Consider the following 26,437-nt stretch of genomic DNA (forward strand, 5'->3'; position numbering starts at 1 on the left):
GATAACAGGCACTCTTGATCGTTGCATTCACCTGATTTCTCATCTGAAGCGACGAGTTGAGAAGCACCCCTAAGCTGCAAATACAGTCCTTTGAGGGGAGTGTGAACCCCTCTAGGGCAGTTAAAGTGGTCTCAAACTGAATTATTTCTGCAGTGTGTTTTGGATCTCTGTCTACTTCATCACCATCCAAAGATTCACTTCATCATCATCCCTACAAGTTTTGCAATTCTATGGCTACACAGTCTATTCCTAGGCATTAGTTCACTCCATGCATCTGAGGCAGTACATTAAGTCTTTGAAAGCTAGTCTCAAAAAGTGCTAAAAGATCTGTACAGTTCACACTGTATTAGGGCACCACAAAAAATTTACAGAGGCAATCTAAAACAAAGCTTTGACCCCAAACAATTTACAATCTGAAACTGTTACGTAGGTAGCACATGATGAAAATATATCTTTTCAGTGCAAAGCAGGGAAGGCAGTAACATTGGCTGACATCCTGTTAGTAAGAAAGTCTAATTTACCTCTGCATAACTCACTCTTTTGGTTGCTGAGAAGGCAGAAATCCTCTGCAGACTGTGTGACAACCACAATCTCCCCTAAAAAAATCAGCTACTGTAGAGCCCTACTTCATTTACTGGCTGGTGGAAAGTGTGGGGTATTTGGGAAAGAAACATGCTACTATGCTTGTACAGTTGTATGCACAGCAATGACCTCATGGGTGGCTGAGCAGATGAATGTCACAGTTCCACCTGTGCAGAACTTTATCGTATGTTTGGTTCAGGATCTCAGCCTACCCCCACCCCAGTTTATTTTATTATTATCACAGCATTTTTCAGCAGCATGGTGAGGATAAGGTTGACAATCCCCATGACTACCTACAGTATCTTCCTGGAAGAGGCAGGATTCTCCATCACACTCTTTGACCACCAACACCACCACTGTCCTTCCTCACCAATTATCCCTGCAATCATGTCTATTTCCTGCTTTTCTGCCACACAGCCAAAGGACGCCACTACCATCATTATCAAGGTATACAATGTTTTACAAAGAACCCCTCTGACGGAAGCAGTGCTCTCTCAAGGTTTGTTTTTACACTGTCAAGGTTTGGCAGGTAGCGCAGGTGGCCAAGAGAACTGTGGGGCACATTCTCAATTTCTGTGGGGAACTGGCTATGCAAGTAACAACACAAGAACAATCACTGGTATTGTGACAGTTGCCCTCTCAAGTATGCCTCCCTAACCTGCTGCCTATGTTCCTATGTAGATGCACTGGCACTGAGCAAAACATCCCTTGATTAAAAAGCAATGGAAGAAAGGGCGTTCCCATATCTTGCATAACTTGATTCTGGGCATGACTGATACTCCTGTGCTTGTAGTGTCAGAACATATTACAGCTAACTACTTTGAGACATTTCACTTACCTGATTATTTTTACCAATTCACTCATATTGACATGGTCAGGAACTAAGAATTTGGTCTTATCCAGCACAGGAAGCTGCTTCTCCCCCTTGTATCTTTCAATAATGACCTGGTGAATGAGAAGTAGCTACAATCAGGTTCTTTTCTTGTCCAGCTCAATCAAAATATTTTACGTAGCAAACACACAAATATTAGCAGGTGTAACATTCTGACAATGGATTCATCCACTCAAGGCACAAATCATTAGGTGGTTCCCTTATTGCCCCATCCAAATGGCTTTTTTCCCTATCATCACACACAGGAATAAAAAGCAAAAACCAAACTGCATTAAGGCTTTCTACAGATGCACCCTGAAATAAACTGATTTTGCAAACACCCATTTGAAAACAATAGGCATCATGGATCTGAATGTTGCTGTCTTGTCCTTCCTTCCTTTCCTTCCAGCTGCCCCCCTATACTGCTTTTTAAATTTTTGAAATAACGTTTAAAAATAACCGCTCCACAAGGGCTTGAGAAAGAAAGAGACCCTGTGATATTATGAAGGTTCAGCCAACTATTGCTCTCTGTAGTCAGCTTATGTGGACAAAAAAAATGGCTGGCTCCATACTACCTGAGCCCCAAACATAAATTGCTAAGGCTACTGTTTTGGTTTACAACCAGAATCCTTCAGCCACCATAGTTACATAACTCAAAAGTACAATAAAGTACACTTTAGAGTCCTAACCTGGACTGAATCCCTATACACTTGTCTCTCCCTTTTCGCGGACTTGGAGTCCACGGTCTTACTCTTCAAGGGAGGACAAGTAAGGAGGGATAAAATGGTGGTGCATGCCTGTATGCGGCTCCACACTTGTGCCATTATTTTCAATGGGACTCAAATATTTGTGGGTTGCCATTTTTGCGGGGGTGGGTGGGTCTGGAATTGATCCCCTGTGAATTGAGAGGGGATACTATACTTTGAGTTAAAAAAAGATGTAGTTTGGCTATTCCCCTGGCACAATCATAACCAAGGCATGATATGATGTAGAGTAGTTGTTTTCAGAGTAACAACTATATCCATCTGTAAGCACAGCCACTTCAATATCCTGTCACAATAAAACCATGTTGATAAAGAGCTCCATGCAGAAATACTTTCTTTGGTCTGCCTTCTGCCAGTCAGTTTTGTTGGATAATGTCCTACAGACCAAGTGCTTCAGTGACATCATTTTTTCTCTCTCATCACCTCTCAACAAAAGATATTATAGGACAGAAGGAGGTACAACTGGCAGGCAATCTGAGAAACATTGTGCTACTACATCTGCTCTCCATCTCAGTTTATTAATTTTTCACCAGTGCTATACTATTGTAAGTCTCTTCCTAGGCAAGGAACAGACAGGGAACAGACCAAGCACTAAGGCAGGTGGACAATATTAATGGCACTCAATCCATACATGTAACACAGATTGACAGTTGCAACAAATGAAGCCTCCAACAATAGTGACTTAGACAATAATGCAAAATTAGCTTGCCTGTCCACAGTCAGACAAAAAGAGGCCATAGTAAAGTGACACAGTGCATGCTTTGCATGCAGATAGTCCTAAATTTAATCCCTATTATCTTCAGGTTGGGAAAGCCTCCTGGGTAAAATGCTGGGGAGCTGTTACGAGTTGAGGTCAATAATACCAGGCAAGATGAAAAAATGTTCAAGATTCGGTATAAAGTAGCTTTCTTAGTTCAGCTACTGAAGGTCATGCTGTCAATAGTTTGACCATGTAGAAGTATTTCTCAGACTGGCCACAGAAGAAGAAAATTCTCTCTCCCCCTCCCCCTTTTGCATTCTTTCCCCACGCAAGCTAGGAAAGAATTGAAAAGTGCATTAAATATAATCTTCCAATGTGTTACTCATATGTATGACACTCCTATGTAGCAAGAGGGCTATGCTAGTGGCCCACTCTGGATGTCACATGGCCAAAGTAATCTCATCCTGGACATGGACACCAAAAGAGTATCTTCTACAGTCCAATGAAGCAGCAACTCATGAATAGGCCCTCCTTGTAACTACCCTGTGGCTACACAATTTAAGTCACATGAAGCCTTTCTTCTTCAGATGTGTGTGCTCACTGTACAGTTGTTGGGTATAGTAACAAATGCCATTCCTCCTCTTAACTGTGGTGAGAGGCCTCCATGGAACATGTGAAGAAAGCTAGTGTGTGAAACAGAAATGATCTTACAATTTCAGAATAAGGGTGCAATTGTGAGGACATGCCAAACGCCTCCTCTTAAATTAATTTTAATGCCAACTAGAATAGACCCTTTCCATCAATGGAATTTACATAAGTGGTAATTTAACAACCTACAGTAAGATTCAGACCACAGGTTTATTATTGTCTCTTTAAAGATGCAGGACTGCTTAAATATACAAATATCACCTTTTGTTTCTTGTATGCTTGCATATGATATATCCATACATACAGCCTGAACTGCCTTTAGACCAATATTAGATACTGACGGGGAGCCTGGTGGTCGAAGTAAACACACTGACAATGCCTTGTGGTTTTTCAGTAATTAAGAGGGAAGCTAAATAGAAATTATACTTGTTAGTATAGCTAACAAGTACTGTAGTATACTTGTTAGCTGGTGAGATTTCAAAAGTGATGTGGAATTATAAAAAAATAAAATAGAATGCAGGTTTGTATCAACCTCAGGTAGCAGAATTTGGTTACTTTTAAGCACAGAATATGCATAAACCAGCTACTAATTTTTAGCTCAGCTTTCTCCATCCTAGTACTAGCCAGTAGTTTGGAACTACACCTCACAGAGTTCCTAACCATTAGTCATGCTGACTGGGGGAGATGGGAGCCGAAGTACTAATGATCTGGAGGGCACCAGGTTGGAGGAAGCTGAATTTAGCTCCCGTGAAGCAAAGGAGCCGCAGGATTTCCAGGGTTTAGAAAGTTACTTTTTGGGACTACAACTGCTAGAATTCTGAGTAGGATGTTCTGTTTGATCTTAGAACTTCCGTGTCGCCATGTTGGCTGGGGGATTCTGGGAATTGTATGTTTTGCTGATGACAAAGCTGTTTCAAAGAGAGAGAACTAGTCAAGATCACATAAGATCCCCCCCCCCCCCAATCCTCTTAGGAAAGTCATCATGAAACCAAAGCTTGGCTCATTCTAAGTAGCAGAGGCTGTCCCTGATCCATTTCACATCAACCAGCTGACAACCCAGATTATATACAAGAAAAGTCCAGTGTGTCCACAAGTTCATCACAAAAAGACAGAGGACAGAGTAGGCAGAAGTAATTGAGGGAGCTGAGAAGGTGAAAAGACAGGAAAAGACAGTAGTGGCAAGGAAAATTGTGCTGCCTAATCATGACGGGAATTAAACAACAGAAATGACACTTATACCACACTTTTCACATAGTAAGTAAGCTTAGACAACATGCAGGCAACACAGTCAAAAAATCAATTTTTCTAAGCGCTGAAAAGTGTAAGAAACAGGAACATGCCTCCTGGTTCTGACCAAACACCTATCGTGTTTTCCAGTGGTTAACTTTAGTCAATCCATTCATTTGAGGGAGAACGTATCTGCTCTTCCACCAGTTCTCTAGAATATCCAAAACAGCTCTGAAGAATTCTTCAGTATTGGCTACCCAGAAACGATGGTGATGTATTTAATAAGGAAATCAATTTCACTGTATTTGGAGACTACATGAGTGAACAAAGCGAACTAGAATCAAAAGAATATTCACTTTAGTTCACTTTAAGTATAATTCAATGGAACAATATTCTGATAATTTAATAATTAGTACATTTTTGCTAGCTAGAGCAGAAGGAGTCTAATATTGCTAGAGCTGTGAAAGTTTTAAAGGAAAGGAAGCAAGGTGGGTGTCATGGTGATCGGAAAACAGCCAATTCAAGTTTCAATTAAAGCACCAACCAGCCATTCTGAGATAACTCCCCCAATCTACTAAATTATTTCTATGTTCTCTGAAACGGTTCTCTGTTGCACTCTAAGGCTGGGTGAGTTTTAAAAGCTCTATCAGTCAACAAGAACCTCAAGTAAGCAGGTCAATCAACAGGAATCCTTAATCAGAACTGTTCATGCCTAAAAGAAACCAATATGTAAATCAGATGAAGGAAATCCACAGTATTGGCAGAGCACCTTAATTTTTTAATATCCCCAATTATCCTGAACTTTTAAGGAAAGTTGGGGTTGTTTTGGTAATGAGGGTGGCTGTACACACACACACACACACACACACACACACACACACACACACAATCAACAAAGTAATTTCCAAGGCCCATCTTTTGTTGTTTTCACGAGAGAGGGAGATTATTACATTCCACTTGGTTCTTTTGTTCCAGTAAAGTGAACAGAACAAGAAGAGAGGAGGTTGTATGCAAACAGCAGAGGTCTTCATAGTAATGGTAATGTTATTTAATTGCTTCCATGAACTGCAACTGATAGATGGAATTCTAATACATCCAGATGGCAGCTTCATTTAAATGATTTTATCAGCTAGAGATAAAAAAGGAGGGGAATAGGATTACTTTTGTATTTGAGTGATCATTTCCAAGAAAGCCTCTGCCATGCAAAGTTAGTGCTTCCCAGCTGACGCTCTCCAGTTTGTTCTCTGATAGGTTAAATGAGAGTATCATGCATCATTTGTACTCTTACATAACTAAAAGAGTTTGAAAATATGTTTGTGTGTCATATCTACAACTACAGGGCCCAAAATAGTATTTTTTAAATATTTTAAAAGGAAAAAGTTTAAAAGGTTTAAAAGGATGGGATTTCTGCAGTTTTCACAATAAAGACAACTTCCTTTTTATTGCTTCATTTTGAATGGGAATCACACCTTTTGGCAGCCCTCAGCCAGTTAGGCCACTTCCATACTAGCTGGGAGATTATGGGAACTTCAGTCCAAAAAAACCAACTCCACTGAAGGACTCCATCCAAAACAAACATCTCCATCTTTGCTCTTCTTTGACATATGGTAGGGCCAAGTAACAGATTGTTTCAGTCATGATCTGGCCAGACCTCATCTCTATTTCTCAGTAACCACGTCTCCTCTCCTGTATGTCAATTCACTGTGCTCACAAGGACTCAATCCTGAAACAGCTCCTGCTCTTATTCTTATGTTTATAGAGATTTCCAAAGCAGAAAGCACAATTTTTGAAAAGAGGGGGAAACAAGGGTAAAATTTAGAACAAGAGCATTCTACAAATTCGTTGAGAAGTATTGCAGGGCAAAAGTGGGAGGTAGATAGTAAATTTGAATCTACTGCTAGATTTGTATGACTTTACAGTAGTCTGACAATGATTTCTCATTCCTAGCTGTTTATCAATAGTAGCCACAAAATCTTATGTGTATGCTTTTTGAAGCTGGTGAATCTTAAGAGTTCTATTTAAAAAACAAGTATGGAGACTGACCAGTTCTTCTGCAGAGGGTTACAGCAACCTCTGATGTATCTAATCTCTAAAAGTAGTGGAGAAGGACAAACTCTCAATGTAAGAAGAAAAGTGAGTAACTTTAACAGGCTGGTCTTCAAGTTCAAAAGAATGGCACAAAAGCCATGACTGTTCAAAAATCCACAGAAATTCATTTTAAAGTGCATACAAAGCTCTGTACTCACAGGAATTTTGTTTGGATGTTGTTCTCGGATCTGCTGCACCTCTTTACAACGATCCGCTGTGAAAGTGAAAAACAGAACATTTAGGAATATGAAATACTTATCTTTCAGATCTCCTAAGCAAGGTGTTTTCTGTTGAGGATGAACTAATTTTTTTATTAAAAAGAAAGAAAACTGCAACTAGATAAATTCAAATGTCTGCAAGCAGTATGTATATACCAATAATACTAAAATGTATTCTTATTATTCATATGGCATCATTTCCACTAGAAGCTTGGGTCACTTGATAGAAGCCCTGTTCAGACATTTATCAAGCATGTAAAAGAAAAATGTGCCACCCATAGTCAATAACTTTAACAACTCCATAATGGTACTATCATTCACATAATCTACCCAGCCTGACTGCAGCAGAAGTTTTAGGTTCCCTTTTTAATGTCCTGCAATGACACCTAGATGCTTTTGAAACATTTGACACCATGCAGAGCAACATGAACCAGTCTTTCTGTTCTGTCCAAATATTTACTGCAGCAGTGGTAGGACCCCTTCAGAATTACTTTGTGTATCTTAGGGATCATGTAACTTTTCTCCTTTCCAAGAGGGATATCTGCATAAAGCTGGTTTCCATCGGCTACTCTGTCTATAGCTTCCCACACCTGCCCTTTCCTATTTCCCCAAGAACATGATCTATTCTCAGTGTTCAATGCTATAGCTTCCTGACATGTGTCATCAGGTTTCTAAGTTATTAACGTGAATGTGCAGACTTGTGAAATCACCTTACCCTAAAAGACAGGATGCAGCAATATGCCAAGTCCCAATTAATAAAATAGATTACAATGTATAGAGGTGTTACAGCAGCCTGCCTCAACCTGTTTTCTTCCAGGCATGGAGTGCAACTCTCATAGCCCAACAACCATCCTGCTGAGGAATTATGGGAGGTACAGTCCAATACAACTGCCAGGAAACAGGTTAGGTGAGGATGTGTCAGAATGAGGAGAAGGAAATTTATTTGTTGTTGTTGTTGTGTGACTTCAAGTCATTTTTTACTTTGGTGACCCTAAGGGGACTCTATCATGGAGGTTTTTTTTGGCAAGATTTGTTGAGAGGGGTATGCCTTTGAAATCCCCCGAGGCTGAGAGAAGGTGACTTGACAAAGGTACTACTGATCTACATATTTTAAACTGCCCTTTATTCACATTGTCAATGTCAGTGTCACAATTACTATTTGTTCCTATGCCAACACACCAGTAAAACATTTAAGACAAAAACCAGAACTCAACTAAAAGCAGTTAAAGAAGAGTCTCAATTATCCAACCTTCGATTATCCAACATTCTGGATTATCCAACGTTGCTGCTCAGTGATTTCTTTACATTTTCAGAGGACTGAACTGTTTATACAGTACATATTGTACATCACAACGTTGATCAGTGATTTCTTTACATTTTTAGAGGACTGTTTATACATTACAATGTTATTCCTATAACGTTACTGCAACGTTACTTTTACTGTTACTGCAATAAAACTTCAATACGTTTGCAATTCATAGTGATTTCAAGGCTTTTCTTGGACCCTCCAGATTATCCAACATTTTCGGCTACCCAACTATCAGCCCGCCCGTTTATGTCGGATAATCGAGACTCTACTGTACTTGTAAACAGAAGGACAACCAGGGCTACATGAACCATATCCAGTTTTTAAGGCACATGTCCAAGATATTTCAAGAAAGCTTACATCTAAAATTTGTTAAGTGTCAACGCAGCATACATTTGAAAGCGCATGGGTCATACAGAGAGGTGTAAATGGTTGTTTTGAGTGTTTGCTCAATATGGCAAAGCTAGTTTCATGCTGCTTATTGTATGAAATAGCCTTCAGATGTGATCACCAACTGTGAGCCTCTGGACCTGTTAAGCAAAGCATCACAATTGTTTATTTTTAGGTGTGAAAGAACAACCTTCTCAGCTCTCAGTTCTGTATAGATTCCGTGCCATTTCAGGGCAAAATTAAAATATTTATACCATGTTCATTAATGATTTCACTTGCTAATGCTCCCTGATGTATTAAAAAGGGTGTGTTTAATAAACTGGGAATGAGGTAGGAAAAGACAATATGGGAGAGTTTTTATGCTGACCCCTAAAGTCCAATTGCTGTTTCATCCCAGCAAGACACTGGGTTAGTACAAGACATTTTGCTTTCCGAGGTGTAGGGTAAGAGGTACATTCTGTTCATTCCTTATACACAAAGCAAATGGAATGGGGGTGGTGGGGTGCTCCTTAGAAACATTTGTAGAAGGGAGGTACAGCTGCACCTAGTTATCCTTGCATGCGCACACCTTTTGTCATCTGACACTGCTGCTCACACACATTAATGGTAAAGCTGGCTCTGTATACCAAATACAATCTCAATGGTTGAAAGATTATAAAAATAAAGGTAGATTATAAATATACCAGAAGAAACTAATTTAAGCCTCAGCCATATTATAAGTGAGAAGCTGAACACAGAGGTTTGGATGAAGCCACCAGGTAACTTCATTTTTCAACCAAGATCTGAACTAAGTATATTTTCACACACAACATGGCAAAAAATACTACAGCAAACACCCTTTTTAAATATGAAAAATGGGGCCCACACAGTGTATCTGCAAGGAGACAACAATGGGAGTGTAAGCTCAGCTTCACTGTACCACTGGAACTACACAAAACTGATGCTGTCTAATACAGTGCGTCCTTTTTTTATGCGGGGGATCCGTTCTGGACCTCCATGTAAAAAAACGCATACGCTCGAGCCCCATTGAAAATGGGATGCACCACCCCTTGCTGAAAGCCATGTATGGTGCACCTGCATATGAAGCGGGTGCACTGTACTTTATTTGGCGGCTATACTCAACCAATGAGCCACAGATCAGCCTAACTGATATGAAAAAATACCTGGTAGATAAAGCAGTGCTGTATGTGTATGTGTATATATACACACACTCCAAACAATAAAGTGTCCAAAGTACTTCTGGAACCATTTAGGTTACAAAAACTATTGAAAACATGCAAATATTCTTGGCTTCAGCATAGCCCTGAAAACAAACTAAAGATTTTTCCATAGAACCATGGTTCCATCACAGCTAACAGCCAGCCACCTTATGAAGCAAGTGCAGAGGGCAGCAGAACCACAATGAAAAGTTTTGCCAAGCTAAAATTGTAAACAAGTCCAATAAAAAGAGATCACCCTTGTTATCTACAAAAAGGTGATTTGCATGTGATTACCTCCAAAAGTCACCATCTTTAAAATGGAATGAGAACTAAATGGGAAACATACAATACCAACAGGAATTAAATGGGTGTTCTCATATATTACAATGTGCCCACCCCATACATGGGCACACTATACGCCGCTTCCAACTTATGCAGAAGCTGCGCACCAATTAAAGCAGTGGTGTGTGCACCACAGGCATGCACACTGCCATGAGCCAGCTTTCTCCTTATGTGGACGGGGATCCGGATCGGATTCCCCCCTGTAAAAGGAGGGCCCGCTGTATTATATTATCATTATTATTATTCATAGAATCATAGAATCGTAGAGTTGGAAGAGACCACTAGGGCCATCCAGTCCAACCCCCTGCCATGCAGGAAATCCAAATCAAAGCATCCCTGAAAGATGGCCATCAGCCTCTGTCAGGGATGCTTTGATTTGGATTATTATATTATTATTATTATTATTATTTTATTATTATTTTATTATTTATATCCTGCCTTCTCCCAGTACAGGGACTCACTTCTACACAGAAAAGGACTGAATGGAAAGAAGAATGTAAAAGCTGGCAAAGGATAAGAGAAAGGGAGAGTATAATTGGACGAAGGGGCAGGAAGAAATTGACCTCTCCAACTGAAGCGTCAAATCCATCCCTTTTGATTATATGGATACTGCCTCTTTGCTGGTGTACTGGATGCCATGAGCTTCAAATAACCTTTCTAAAGAGAAAAGGAACCAATGGCCAGAAGGGAGGGACTAGAATGGTTGGAAAGTATGGAGAAGGAAGGAAGGTGAAATAACATACTCTTAATTCAGAAGTCCCCAAACTTTGGTCTCCCAGGTGTTTTGGACTTCAGCTACCAGAAGCACCAGCCAGTTTATTCAACAGTCAAGAATTCTGGAAGCTGAAATTCAAAACACCCAGAGGGCCAAAGTCTGGGAACCATTGCTCTAATTCGTAAGTGTAGATGTAAATTTTGAAAGTAATGATATGTTTGAATGCTTTTGAGTGTTGGAGTAGGAATGTGGGAGGCCTAGGGTCAGAACCCTGCTCAGCCATGGAAGTCCATTGGGTGATATCAAGCAAATCACATACTTTCAGCTTCAGAAAAAGGCAATTACAACTGCCATTGTATAATAAAACACCATGATAAAGGTTGCTATTGGGTCAACATAACCACTTAAAGCTACACAATGACAACAGCAGCAACATACAACTACAATAAATTTCATTAGACTGGGGAAGATCACCATTAGGTGACCAATGTGCCTGCTAAATCTGTTGTCTCGGTGATTAAATTCTGATGGAGAACTTCGAGGTCCCAACTCTTCCTTCATAGGGGTATCTTCAAAAGTGATTAGAGATTACTTCAAACAGAACACAGGTGGGGACCTCTCCGCCAAAGGGTTGAATTCGATTTCAAATAGGTTTTCAGGTGTCACATTCCAGTGGCGGGTGGGTCCAAAGGCAAAAGGGGTGTATGTGAAAAATACCAGTACATTTTTATGTTAAAGGTCTTACTCCTAGTGATGAAGCCTTAGGAGTGGCATTTTAACTTTTCAGTTATGGAGGGAAAAAACTCTGTGCACAAAACCAGAAAATGACTAGGACAATGGTTTTGTGGCGAAGAGGGCATTCTTTCAGCACGTTAAACAGAAGACTGTCCTTTGTAATATAGGGTGCATTGCTACCCCAAGTGAGACTGTCAGAAAAGGACCAATTCTTGCCAAAACATGCCGGCAAAATTTTGTATCTTGTGTTTTGACCGAGGCAGGAGCCAAAGTAATATAATCATTGTTGTGAGACTAAAGTACTCAGGCACATGGAAACAAGGACATGCTTTAATAATGCCAATTCCAGAGAATTAAGAACGTTACTCTCTCAAACTTTTAGATAAACTGCCTTGTACTGCAAGTATCTCCAAACTGGGAACAAGAACTTGAGGACAAATTACATGTACTGAGCTTCAAAACCTATACATATTTGAATTTTCTAAACTGGTTCCTCAGAAATGTGTACAAAATACACATCTCCTTCTAATTTTACTTATTAGAAGTAAAAAAAACCTCTAACAATATTTTTATAGGAGTAATAAGAGCTTATCACTAGTATAACCTTTGATTGGCTGCTGCCGGAAATGGGTTGGTGTAAGGGGATAGACTGGATGGATGCTTTGATAAGTACAAGTGTCCCAAAACAAACTAACACATTCATATCTTCAGTGTCTCCAAATAATTATTTCCCAACTCAGCAGAAGTGACAGAACTGTATTTGCACTGGGAATAAGATCAGAACTGTGTTTGCACTTGGAATTCATTATTAACAGCAATGTCAATAATATATTAACTTTGCACAGTATCTGTTATCATTTACTTGCTCCCAAGTAAGAACAACCAGTTCCCAGAAAACAAGGCAGAAAGTTGGCTCAAGTTGCACTCAACAAGGCAAGAATATTTTACAAACCAATACAGCGTGCCCGTGCCACCTGCGGACGTGCCATATGCAGATGCACCATACGCAGCTTTAATCTTACACAGAAGGTTAAGCTGCCAGGCGATGAATGGCACATGTGCCTGTGACCAAACACGGAAGCGCTCCCCCATTGCAGCCAATGGGGTTTGAGCTTACACGTTTTTCCTCAGATACGGAGGGATCCGGAACGGATCCCCAAGTGTAGAGAGGGCCCACTGTACTTGCAAGTGGTTTCTTCATTGCCAAAGCTTCAAATTAATTCAGTTACTTATTTATTTTGACAAAGAGATAGCCCTTAAAATTGTGGAATCAAAGCACAGGATTCTACTAGCTACCAAGCACACAATTTTTGAACATGAAATAACTAAACATGTTAAATATAACTAAGCTGTGGTGGCTAAATGGTTAAGATGACTGGAAGATCAGAAGGTGGGCAAGTTAGAGGCCCAAGTGTTGCATGATGGGGTGAGCTTCTGTCACTAGTCCTAGCTTGTACCAACCTGGTAGTTTGAAAACATGCAAATGCAAGTAGATAAATAGGTAGCACTTTGGTAGGAAGGTAACAGCGTTCGGTACAGTCATGCTGTCCACATAATCATAGAGTAGTCATCAGACAACGCTGGCTCTTTGGCTTAGTAACACATATGAGCACCACCCCATACACTCAGTTATGACTAGACATTCATGTCAAAGGACTACCTTTACCTTTATCTTACTGAAGATAGCCCAAATTGTTCATCCTGTGCCTATCAGAATACTACAGTCTAAGTCTGTGATGGCGAACCTATGGCACGCGTGCCACAGATGGCACACAACGCCATGTGGCCTGACACCTGGTGGAGAGGAGCAACAGACGTGCATCTGTTCCTCCTCTTCCCAGAGCTTTCCCAGCCTCCGAATGCCTTTCCAGAGGCAGCCAGAGGTCAGAAAAAGCATAAGGGGAGAGGTCCAACCTCAGAAGTCCTGCACTCAGAGGGTGGAAGTCCGCCCAGGGCACCGGATAACACCCAGTGCCAGAAAAACTTTTAGCTAGGGCACTCAATGAAAAAAGGTTCGCCATCACTGGTCTAAGTGATTCTGAACTCTTTGTTACTGAGGAACCATGGGTATGGTAAACTTGCTTACTCTCTTAGAAAACCATTAACAATGTTAGAGAATAGGTGGCCAAGAACTAGGGGTGATTTTTCTGGCTCTAAGGCCCTCTAGAGAGCCCTGCCTCAGAAAAATCTTCATGTGAAAAAAACATTGCATTTTCTTCCAAAAATAAGGTTGGACAAGAATAAGGAGGGACACATCTAAGAAAATCATCAGTGCTACCACAAATATAATTCTTGCCCTTCATTTAGAAGTCACTATGAGACTTATAATTTGTATGGCTTCAAAGAACACTATTCCTGAGGGTTTTTTTAAACAAAAAAATGGAATAAATAGAAGACTGGTTTAATTAAATAACATGTGACTAATCAGAACACTTAAAAACACTAAAAGTTCATAAAGTGCTAACCATTTCTCCATAATCAGTGCAAGAAGCTTTCTTAGCAAATAGAACTGTTTTGCCTTCGATCATCCATAAATCATGGCCCTGTGTGCACAGTCCAAATAAACTGGCCTCTCCCCTGTCCTCTCAGAGATGAAACTGGACAAAGCAAGACCCAATCCTTGAGTATAATACAAACAGACCAGACAACGTTCTGTCTGTTCAATATCAAAAGTCCCCAGATGCTCTCCATTCTGTTGCTGAGTGGCTATTTGCATGGGCAGCCCACTGGGCCACCCTGCACATCCACTGCAAATCACTTTGCTCTGAGGTCTGAATGGGGGACCCAGCCATGTGATCACAGAATCATAGAATTGGAAAAGATCCCAAGGGCCATCCAGTCCAACCCCCTGCCATGCAGGAAGACACAATCAAAGCACCCCCAACAGACGGCCATCCAGCCTGTTTAAAAACATCTATAGAAGGAGACTCCACTACTCTCTGAGGGAGTATGTTCCATTATCAAACAGCTCTTACTGCCAGCAAATTCTTCCTAATGTTGAGCTGGAATATCTTTTCCTGTAGTTGAATCCATTGCTCCAGGTCCTATTCTCTGGAGCTGCAGAGAACAAACTTCATCCTCAGTATGACTATCTTTCAGATATTTAAACAGGGGTATCATATCAACTCTAAACCGTCTCTTTTCCAGGCTAAATATACACAGCTCCCTAAATCTCTCCTCATAGGGCATGGTTTCCAAACAACAAACAAATAGCTTCGTTTATATACTGCTTCATACTGAATTAACAGTGTCTAAGCAGTTTACAACTGTAAGCTAATTGCCCCTAACAATCTGGGTTCTCATTTTAGCAACCTGGGAAGGATGCAAGCCTGAGTCAAGCTTGAGACCTTTTGCTGGTTTTGAAATCGAAACCTTATGGTTTTGAGTGAGTGGCTGCAGTACAGGCATTTAACCACTGCGCCACCAGGGCTCCAGACACTTTACCATTCTGGTTGTCCTCCACTGGCCACGTTCCAGCTTGTCAACATCCCTTTTGAATTGTGGGCGCCTCATTCTGACCTCAGAAGTGAGCAATTCACCATGGTTGCAGCCACACAGAGCAACCCAGTTGGCTGCCCATGTGAACAGTCATCCAGTGTCAAAACAGAAGGCTACGGTAATGATGAAAGGTTGAGGCAGCACCACCACCACTCCAGGCTGCCCCTGGAGTAACCTGGCCAGTACAGACAGAACCCGTGACTAGAAAAAAAGATTCCCCTCCCAATTGTGTGTTAGTTTCCTTCCTGGGCATCAGGGAAAAGGAGAATCCTCATCTTGTTGGTGTGTTTGATTGTATGTTTGAAAAGGAGTCCAGGCTGAGACCAAGACTAAAGGAGAGTTCCCTCAGGTCCTTTTTCTGGAATACACAGCTTCCAGCTTATGCTGAAGCCACTTGGGGAGGGAAAGAATGGCACGCGTGCCCGTGATGTGTGCGTGCCTCTCCGCCACATGCATGAGCCCCATTATATCCCACGGAGCTTGAGCATAGGCGGATTTTCTTAAGCCTAAAAAACGAGGGGGGGGGGGAAGAAGGCTCCAAATCTAAAGTCCTCCCCAAAGTAGTGTTCTATATGCATCCATTTCCTTACAGATTATGGACTAAATCCACTTGCTATTCAAACTAGAAAAAGACCCACTGATTGAATAAGACTTGTTAAAAGTTATGTAAGTCCAATTCATTCAATGAGTCTAAGTCTAATTGGGACTAACAAGGGAATTTAGCCCTACGTGAGAGGATCCAGCCCCAAACTTCTGCAACCAAGGATAAACAATGAACTCAAAATGACACAGATCTTGGTTCTTAAATACAAAGTTAAGTCAATTCAAGAGCAACAGCCAGAGTGAATCAGCCAAAAGGTGACCCCCCCCTGGTCAGTCTCACCTGGAAAAAATATTCTACCTCAGCTCCCAAAGAAAAAATAACCTAGGCCTTGAGCATGAAATAAAACAAACCACCCCACAAAATGAAGCAAAGCCATCTGGAATAGCTGCATCCTGCAATCAAACTCCTCTATAACCTTCAGAGCTTGTCCCTCCACAGTGTTCTTTTTCAAGTAGGCCCAAAGAACAGAGAGATAAAGATATTTCCAAACCTAAAAGTCTGGTGAGCAAGACAAGTAGAACCAAGATGCTTTGCTTAAACCTCCCTCTCCTCCGGTCTCTTCATTATTCTCTCCTAATGACTTTGCTAATTATTTCATCTCTAAGATTACCACTATTCGTTCTGAGATAGTCCCTCCCGATTCTTCTTCTGCTCTTAATCTTCTATTGCCCTCGCCTAAAAAATTTTCTGTGTTTCCTCCTGCTTCTTTGGATGAACTATCTACACTTCTGAACTCTTGCAAACCTGCAACCTGTCCTCTTGATCCACTTCTTACTCGTATTTTAATTTCTGTAGCTTCCTCTTTTCTGCCCTCACTTCTCCATATCTTCAATCTCTCTCTCTCTACAGGCTCCTTCCCTTCGGACTTCAAACATGCTCCCCAATTCTGAAAAAACCTTCTCTCGACTCCTCCTCTTTGTCTAGCTATCGTCTGATTTCTCTTCTTCCCTTTCTTTCTAAGGTTTTGGAACGGGTTGTTTATTCTCGCTGTCTTGAGTTTCTCAAAGCCAACTCCATTCTTGATCCCTTTCAATCTGGTTTCCGCCCAAGGCATTCCACAGAGACAGCTCTCACTAAGATCTCAAATGACCTTTTACGGGCCAAGGCTAATGGCCTTTACTCTGTTCTCATCCTTCTCAATTTGTCTGCAGCCTTTGACACTGTTGATCACTGTCTCCTAGTTGACATACTCTCTGACCTTGGGTTCTCAGACTCTGTTCTCGACTGGTTTAGATCTTATTTGTCTGGCAGATCTTTTGCAGTGGTTGCAGGTGGACAGACTTCATCCTCTGTTCCCTTATCTGTGGGTGTTCCTCAGGGCTCTGTTCTGGGTCCCCTTCTGTTTTCTCTCTACACACTGTCCTTAGGTAAACTCGTTAGTTCTTTTGGTTTTTCCTACCATCTGTATGCCGATGACACCCAGTTGTATCTTTCCACCCCTGACCTTTCTCCAACACTTGAACAGCAAGTTTCATCTTGTCTCGCAGCTGTCTCACAGTGGATGCGCCATCGGCGTTTGAAACTCAACATGTCCAAGATGGAACTTCTTGTCTTTCCTCCTAAGCCCACCCTTCAACACTCCTTTTCTGTCTCTGTGGACAACATTTCTATTCAACCAGTCCAGCAAGCCCACAGTCTTGGTTTTATCTTTGATTCTTCTCTGTCGTGTATCCCTCAGATCCAGACCACAGCCAAGGCTTGTAGATTCTTTTTATACAACATTGCCAAAATCCAACCATATCTCTCTGCCTCTACTGCCAAGATCCTGGTCCATGCCCTAGTGGCCTCACGATTCGATTACTGTAACATCCTCCTGGCTGGGCTTCCTTTCTCACCTCCGTCCTTTAATCTCTGTCCAGCTTTCAGCTGCACGCATTATCACTTCCACCCACCGCTCTGACCACATCTCTCCTGTGTTGGCATTCCTTCACTGGCTCCCCCTCCCTTTTCGTATTCAGTATAAGCTCCTGCTGTCCACGTTTAAAGCCCTCCATGGGCTGGCCCCTCCTTACTTATCAGACCTTCTTTCTCCTCACCTTCCCACTAGGGCCCTCCGTTCTGGTAGTCAAGGTCTGCTGTCCCAGCCCAGGATTTCCTCTGCCCCATCTTGGATTCGCCCCTTTTCACTCGCTGCCCCTCACTCCTGGAACCTTCTTCCCCCGCAAACAAGAGCCATCTCTTCTTTAACCAGCTTCAAAACAGAGCTGAAGACCATCCTGTTCACAGAAGCATTCCCAGGCATTGCATAATTGTCATTTGCTTTTTGTTGTTCTTTTGTTGTCTGTTTTATTGAATCATTTCCTGTATTGCTATGTATTTTATATGTATTATCCTACTAGAGAGGCCCCTTCCCCACCACCACTCCCTTTGTGTCGTGTCTTTTTAGATTGTAAGCCTGAGGGCAGGGAACCGTCCAATTAAAAAGATTGTATGTACAGCTCTGTGTAAATTTACAGCGCTTTATAAATAAAGGATAATAATAATAATAATAATAATAATAATAATAATAATAATAATAATAATAATATGAAGCATTTACTAACATACCATATCTTTTCTAGTCAATATCTTCCCTAGCGAGCATCTGAATAGCATGGCCCAAAAGCCCACACCTTGCACTTTAAATACAAGTTAGTCTATATCTGAATTTCAAAACTTTTTTATTATTATTACAGCTGCCAGAATCCCCTAGCCAGCCTTATCAGCAACTAGTAGATTCATGGAATTATAGTCCAAAAGTAACTTCCCCAAATTCTTGTCCAAATAAAGTTACTGATTCACTTCCTAGATATTTAGAATCACTTGTCTGCAACTTGGCTGGAAAATCTCTTCATCAGTATAATTTGGTTTGCCCAGTGGTGCATTATTAGGCAGACATACTGCCAGTTAGTCCATAAAGTAAGTGCCCATGCATCAAGCCAAATTGCCTCTAGGTCTATGACATCAAGCCAGCTAGTTGCATTTCAAGCCAACATCTGTGTGCTAATACACAACAGACATACCATACTGCAATCAAGTAAGGTGAAATATTTTGCTAGTGAAGGCTATTTTTCTCAAAGAATAGACCACTCATAGGTTAAGCAGCATCAGCTCTAGCACATTCCCAGCAGTGGCATAATGGATACTCACCTGCCTGCCAACAAGAACATATTCTGATTAAGTTATTCAAAAGGGGGAGGGGAAAATGCAAGTACTGTACACAAATTTGACAAAGCAACAGTTTTGCAAAGAAGCTGTTAAGTTACTTGTACTCTTTTTAATGAGGCTTGTCTCACTAATCAGTGCCTTTTGCTATTTCCTCAAGACTGGGACTGAAGGCGGCTTGCAAGAGTTTTTGTAAAATACAAGAATTTTTTGTCTACTTATTTATTTCCTTTTTATGTTGCCTTTCTCCCAGAAAGTCCTGTCCACGTTATCAAATGGTACAGGCTGAAAAATATCCACCAACATTGGAAAAGCAGAACTCAAGGTTATATCCATAAGCTTGTATTAACTATAGCATCCAAGTCAGAGCAGATCCCAGCAAAGTGCTTACTAAATTGTTCACAGGGAGCTGTTCTGCCCTTCTTGGCCAGGGAAAACCCCCAAAACAGCTCTACTAGATAGCTCTTTGCAAATGCAATGTTGGCAGAGAAAAATGATATTTTTGCTCCCCACGGCACCATGGAAAAGAGGCTCTAGCCTGTGTTGGATTCAGTCCATCTTTTTTGTTTGGTTGGTTGGTTTCAGTCCTCTTTTCTGCCAAAACAGCTCTAGATTCTATCTTGCCTGTTTGATCAGCACCAGCTCCACTCAATGAGAGAGAATGCTCAGGGCGATTGTGTCCATCACCCAGACCATTTCCCCTTCCAGAGGACATAGCAAGAATCACTTGCTGCAACAACAGGAAGGTCGCCAAGAACCATGAGGAAACCTGGACCCATCAACTTCCTGGGTGGACCATTCTTTACCCCTGCCAGTACCACTGAAATGGATGCTTGTTGAGTCCTGTCATCTCTCCCCGCATTCCACAGAAACACATGTTCCTTGTGAGCAGCTATCAATTCTTTCTTTTTGTAATAGATAAAACCCTATTCCAGTAGGCAGGTGTTGAAATGCAGGAAGTCCTCCTACCTTCTGACAGGTAGGGGAACAGGCCTAAGCCTTCATGCTCTGCTAAAGTGCCTCCCCCAAAGGGGCAACCCCTTTGGCATTACTCCGTTTGAGGCAATCATGTCCTTACTGGAGCCCACCTTATATTTCCCACAGCCCATGGAGATGACAACTAAGGGCTGTTGGTGGTTTTTGCCAGAACTGCAAACTCAGGTCCTTAGTCCTACGAAGCGGTAACAAACATAGCTGTTTCCCAGAAGACTCATTGGAAAAGCAGAGGCTGAAACAGCAAGCAGGCAAACTAAACTCCCTTCCTTTGATTTCTGGTGGTTTTCAAACTGTCTTCATGGAGATGCTGTACTATAGGGTCATGCATTGTAAGCCACTGCACAAACTAATACCAAAACAAACAGATATATCTTATGAAATACCTGCAAGCTACAGAGAAGAGCCAGTGAGGTTTGTAATGATTCAAGCACTAGACAACAACTCTAGAAATCAGGGTCTGATTCCCCACTTGGCCATGAAAATCCACTAGTAAGACTTTCAGGGAGTCACTCAGCCCCAGAAAACCATGTGTTTGGTTTGCCTTAGGTTTGCTGTAAGTCAGAAACTTACATACAGTGGTGCCTCGGGATACGAAATGATCGGGTTACGAAATTTCCGGGATACGAAAAAGTTGGATTGGCAAAAACTGTTTCGGGTTACGAAATATTTTTCGGGTTACGAAATTCATTTCGGCGCGAAATTCAAATGCTGCAAAGTGCAGCTATAGGCTTTCCAGTGCTAACGGAAAAGTGTTTCGGGTTATGAAATTTTCGGGTTACGAAAGGAATGGCGGAACGAATTAATTTCATAACCCGAGGCACCACTGTACCTGAGAATTCTAAATACCCCTCCTTAAAACTGCCAATCCCAGAATGCAACAGGAGGCAGCTAGAGGAGTCAAAGTGGAACAGTAGCACTTTAAGAGTATAGTGTGATAAACATCCAAGGTGAAAGCACACCATCACCACCACCACCACCACCACCACCACAAAATAACAACAACAACAACAACAACAACAACAATAATAATAATCTATAGAAAGCATTATGTTTTCTGGGAATGGACCTTGACCAAATATAATTGGAATTGGTTGGTTTACTGATCACATATGGGACAACCTAATTCAGCTTCCAACTTGCTCAAATGTTCAGGAGGAGAATGCAACCTGAAGTGTTAATAATCACTGGCAAATTCAGGGCTTTCTTGCATCAAAGGACAAGTGATAATGAAATCAGCAGGTGATTACATTTGATGTTCACAGTTCTGTGGAGAACACTGTGACCTGTGAATAACCCATGATAACAAAGCAGTGGGGCTAGAACATCTTGAAAATCCTTTTTCTTATTGATGTTCCCCAAACCTTGAGTGGAGGATTTGCAGCCCTCAAGTGAAGAAGTCAGGTAAAGAGGGAAAGAGGCTGTGTACAACAAACAGAACTTTACAAGAAATCACCTTGCACAGCAAATACATTCATTCATGTGCACAGATGAGCATATGGACAGGGGAAGAGGAGTGCCCCAATATCCAGTCTCCCAATCTACACATTTTTAGCATCTTATGTATACAACAGCCAAACCACATAAAGGTAAAAATGCATAGCTTTCCCTAGGAGGAACAGTAGAGTCAGTGGAAGAGATAAATTGCTGGCTTCATGTTGGAGAACACTGTGCTGTCATGAGTGCTGAAGAAAGATTCAGCCATTTACTCAGGGGCTGTGCAGACAGCCCCCTAAGGAATAGCCTGCAGCTGCCTCCATTTTCGCTGGATCGGGACCGCGGCAACCGCATTCCACAGCCCTGATCTGGCCTTTGCAGGGCACAAAAAGCTGCAAAAAGCAGTTCCTTTTTGCACCCTGCAAAGGGTGGTTTTATGGCGCGCCTTTGATGCTGCATCATGCAGATGCAGAGCCAGAGGAGCGCCATGATGCCACAAACCATGCAGAGCGCTGTGCGGTGTCACTCCGTCCTGGGGGTGGAGTTGGGGTGTGCATCATATGGATGCTATGCCCTGACTCTGCCCCCAAGCTGGCCTTTAAGGCCGATCTGCTCAGGGCCTCAGTCACCTTTGTACATGTAATGTGAAGGAGATGCTCTTTGCTTTAGGCAGCAAATTGTCTTCAGCCAGCCCTGTCCTAATCCCCACTCCACATGTTCACCTGCACAATCCACTTTATATCAGCACAAGCTATAAACACTGTGGACACACAAGAGGGCTAATTCAACTACACAGCTGAATGGCTTAAAACAAAACTCCCCAAGTTTAGCCTCAAAGGCTATTAAGCAGTTATGGAATAAGATACCAGGTGATTCTATGGATTAATAACTGATTAAATAACAGGAAGCAAAGGTTTTAGGAATAAACAAGTTTGCAGAAGATACCAAGCAATTGAAGATGGTGAAAATCCAGACAGGCAATACAAAGTGCCAAAAAGAACTCTCCAGACTGAATAAATGGACAACAAAATGGTAAATGAGAAATTCAAAATAACTAAGTTATACTGATACCAATTAGAAAACAATAAAAACATTAACTTGATAGTGACCAACCAGAAGAGTTTGAGGTTGAAATTAGGACAACAGCTTGGCTAAATGACTATGTCAGGTTTTATTAGGAAAGAAACTAAAAATAATTATCATAATACCCTTATATAGATCTATGAGGTGGTCACATTTGGAATACTAAGTATAAAAAATACTTCAGGAAGAGGAAAAAGAAATGGTCAAGCAGGTGGAGTGCCTTTCCTATGAGAGAATGTGACAACACTAGAGGTTTTTAGAAAACAGATGGTCAAAAGGAGGAGAGGCATAACTGAGGTCAGACTATAGAAAGGTTATGTTTTGTACCACAACTCTCAAAATCCTTTTTGTAGTCAAAACCTTTTTGACTACAGCGCCAATGCTGGCTATGGTTAGGAGATTGTAGTCCAAAAAGAAACCCTTTTAAGCTCTGAGATTGACAGGAAAGGGCTGCAATCTTGATTCCCCTCCCCGTTTTGTGCTTCTGAAAAGCATCCAGCAAGCCTTTGTTAGAAACATGATGCTGGACTACTTGGACCCTTGGCATTTGACATGTTGTTATGGTGAAAGACTCTGGAACTGTTATTACATATTAAGATCAACAGCAATGGAAAAGTTTCTAACCAAATATTTTGGAAATGGGTGCCACTGTAGCGTCAAAAAATATCATTATTCAGCAAATCTGCTAAAACTTATTTTTAAAACTGATTCAAGGTTCCACAAATATTGCTGTATGCTTTCCCACATAAAAAAAATTATTTGGCCCATAGTCATGGGCATAGCTGTGTGTGCAGACGTTATGGAGCAAACAGATTTGCATGCTAGCAATTTTGGGCCAGATCACAAACTGATAGTTGGGAGAAAGGAACTCAAGAGAAAGAGACACATTCTAGCTTCTGAGATGAATACTGTGTCCACTTCTGGGCACCACAGTTCAAAAAGGATGCTGACAAGCAGGAGGGTGTCCAGAGGATGTCCAAAATGATAAAAGGTCTGGAAACCATGCCCTATGAGGAGGACTTAGGGAGCTGATATATTTAGCCTGGAGAAGAGAAGTTTAAGAGGTGACATGATAGCAATGTTTAAGTATTTGAAAGGATGTCATATTGAAGAAGCAAACTTGTTTTCTGCTGCTCCAGAAACTGGGAAAAGGAACAATGGATGCAAACTATAGGAAAAGAGATTCCATCTAAACATTAGGAGGAACTTCCTGACAGTAAGAGCTGCTCGACAATGAAACACACTCTTTTGGAGTGGTGGAATCTCCTTCTTTTGAGGTCTTTAAACAGAGGCTGGCCAGCTGTCAGGGAGTGCTTTGATTGTGTCTTTCAGCATGACAGGGGTTTGAAATGGATGGCCCTTGTGGTCTCTTCAACTCTATGATTCTAAGATGTTATGGGAACAAGTTGAAATGGTATTTTATTATAGTACTCTGACATTAAACCTGTTCTACCTCATCTTTAGTGTTGGGGATAATCATTTTATTAGGGAACAGATAAGCAAAGGCATTTTTAAAAAGTGGGATCTGAGCAATATGTAACTATTTTATTAATGAAATTGGTGATTTTCTTTAAAAAGTGGGATGAACTCCACAATCTGTTTTAATTTTGGATATTGTTGCATTTTAAAGTAGGTTTTATGTCGCTCACATCTGCCACAACACCCTCCCCTAAGTACTGTACATGCTTAAGTTGCTATCAAGGAACTGTTTTGACTCAGTTGTGTTCCTTAACACCTCCATGCAAGGGCAATGCTATCACGCAGGATCTGACAATGGCTGCTTTATGTCATTACCAGAGGATGAAAACGATGAGATCCTTGTTGTCTCCTGTTCTAGGAGCTGAAGACAAACAAACAGCAGCAAGGTTTAAGGGAGAAGAAAATAAAATCTAACAAAAAATGTATGGACTGCATCCAAAATCCTGCTATAAATGCTTTTCCCAGAAGAACAGAACTGCAGAAAAATAAATCTCAACTGTGAGAATACCAGCGTTTAAAAAATAAAGAGATTATGAAAGCAGCAGCATAGGAATCAAGGACATGTTGCAAAATTTCTAGAGATTCTCTCTAGGAACTTTGCCCCCACTGTCAACAAGTTCTCCACAAAGAGATAGATGAGTGTTTTGTAAACACTGATCCTCCTGACTGCTGACGCTGCTGCTGCTCCCTTTTTGGGCCTGTCCCACACTGTTGTAAACTTTGTGCAGAAGCCAGGAGAGTACTTGAACTCAGCTATCTTTCTCCGCTCTGCCTTTTAATCCCATGTTAGGAGAAGAGGAGGAGAAACCAAGTCCTGCTTTACTTTCTCTAGAGGAAAGTTAGCAACACAGATGGCTGGCCAGCTACCTCCCTCTCCTTCCCAGAAAGTATTTAACAAACCAGTCAGCTGAGGGAGCAAAAAGGGCATATGGAAAATAAGCTGAAAGGAACACGTAACCATTGCAGCTGCCTTGACTGACCTCGCCATCCCAGCCCCCTGCTCTTGGGAAGCTATTTTAATCCTGTTTGCTTTCAAACTGGTCAGTCGGCTGGGGAAGGACATCTGGAACCAGGCCGAGGGCACCACCCTCCTCCTACTCGCCTCATCCATGGCCTCTGAAGCAGCTGCTCCTGACAAGCTCACCGCAGGCATTTATGGGGGGGGGGACCCCAAACTAGTTTCACCACTCTTATGCACTGTTTTCTGGAGGACATCAAGCAGCTTTAGAGAGGAGATGTGGCAGATACAAATGCAGTGAGAGTCACACACCTAAGGGTCATAAAGAACATGTGCTCATTGTGTGTTCATTACTCATTCTCAACTCAGTTCATGAGGCAAAGGGCATATGAGTAGATGTTCAGTAACAACAACAAGCCATTCAAGTTGTGTACAGGACGGGCAGGTCAAGAGAATCAACTGAGCCATGGCATTAGGAAACAGACAGCATCAAGGCAACTCATAATTACACAATAGTACTATTTCCATGGTGGTTAAGGAGTACAGCGTTCTTTATCATCTCTCTTGTTTGTTCCCACAATAATCCTGTGAAGTATATCTCACCAAATACACCTTTTTCTTGTTGTTCCTGGAACAGTCCCTTTACCCCAATCTTCCTCTACCTTTAAGACAGGCAGAAACTAAGCAGACAATGCTTTCTAAAGCCACTGTGTTGCACTTGTGGAATTTCTGTCTGCCATATATTTGTTTAAAAAACAAGTAAGATAAATCTACCGACGGGGGGGCATGAGAAAAGATGGCATTCTCAGAATTAGTGTGTACAAATAATGCAGTTTGAAATCACATTAACTGCCATGGCTACATCCTATAGAATCCAGTGATCTGTAGTTCTGTGAGGCACCACAACTTTTTGGCAGGGAAGGATAAAGACCTTGTAAAACTACAAATCCCATGATTCTATAGATAAAGTGGTGTCACCTTTCTAGAGTTTCAGAGATTTACTTAGAGCTAAACTAAGATTTTAAGCGCTTACACCACAGGGATTCAGAGCAGGCCTATGAAATAGATAGCAGCTACAGTGCTTAAAGCCATAATGCAAACTTACTAAGAAACTAACTGCCTAGTGGAAAAGTTCCTGTAGAATTATTCAATCCTTTTACAGTACTTGCTACAATATAACCAGGACTATCACTAGGGGATTGCTCAGGCATTTTTGCTCTTGCTCTAGGAAACAGCTGTCAACAGTGACAGAAACCAAGCATGAAAACTGGTCAGCATTGCAATCTCATCTTTTCTGGATAGTCCAAGCCAGCCAATATATTTAGTGTGGAGATATTGCCAAGCCAGAGCACAAATATGCTCCTAGGCACTGGATGATCTGTGTTCCTAGATAGTACACTTATTGGGACAAATAAATTTTTGCACCATGTTGCCTCAAGCATTAGTAATGCTAATT

The 26,437-nt window shown here is 41.4% G+C and overlaps 2 protein-coding genes across 4 annotated transcripts in view; both read right to left on the reverse strand.

The window, feature by feature from the left end:
- ITCH (itchy E3 ubiquitin protein ligase) overlaps positions 1-26,437 on the reverse strand; it is a 603,853-nt gene that overhangs the window by 467,712 nt on the left and 109,704 nt on the right. The gene's annotated exons all lie outside the window — the stretch shown is intronic.
- MAP1LC3A (microtubule associated protein 1 light chain 3 alpha) overlaps positions 1-26,437 on the reverse strand; it is a 34,987-nt gene that overhangs the window by 1,458 nt on the left and 7,092 nt on the right. The window contains exons 2-4 of one of the 2 annotated variants that reach the window (XM_042465852.1): positions 7,039-7,094; positions 5,743-5,921; positions 1,421-1,527 (exon numbers count right to left, since the gene is read on the reverse strand). In XM_042465852.1, coding sequence (XP_042321786.1) covers positions 1,421-1,527; positions 5,743-5,904 — 269 coding nt within the window. In that variant the 5' untranslated portion in view covers positions 5,905-5,921; positions 7,039-7,094. The remainder of the gene's footprint in view (positions 1-1,420; positions 1,528-5,742; positions 5,922-7,038; positions 7,095-26,437) is intronic. The other variant, XM_042465853.1, reaches the window with a different exon arrangement.

The sequence above is a fragment of the Sceloporus undulatus genome, chromosome 4 (genome assembly GCF_019175285.1).
Source record: "Sceloporus undulatus isolate JIND9_A2432 ecotype Alabama chromosome 4, SceUnd_v1.1, whole genome shotgun sequence".
NCBI lineage: Eukaryota > Metazoa > Chordata > Lepidosauria > Squamata > Phrynosomatidae > Sceloporus > Sceloporus undulatus.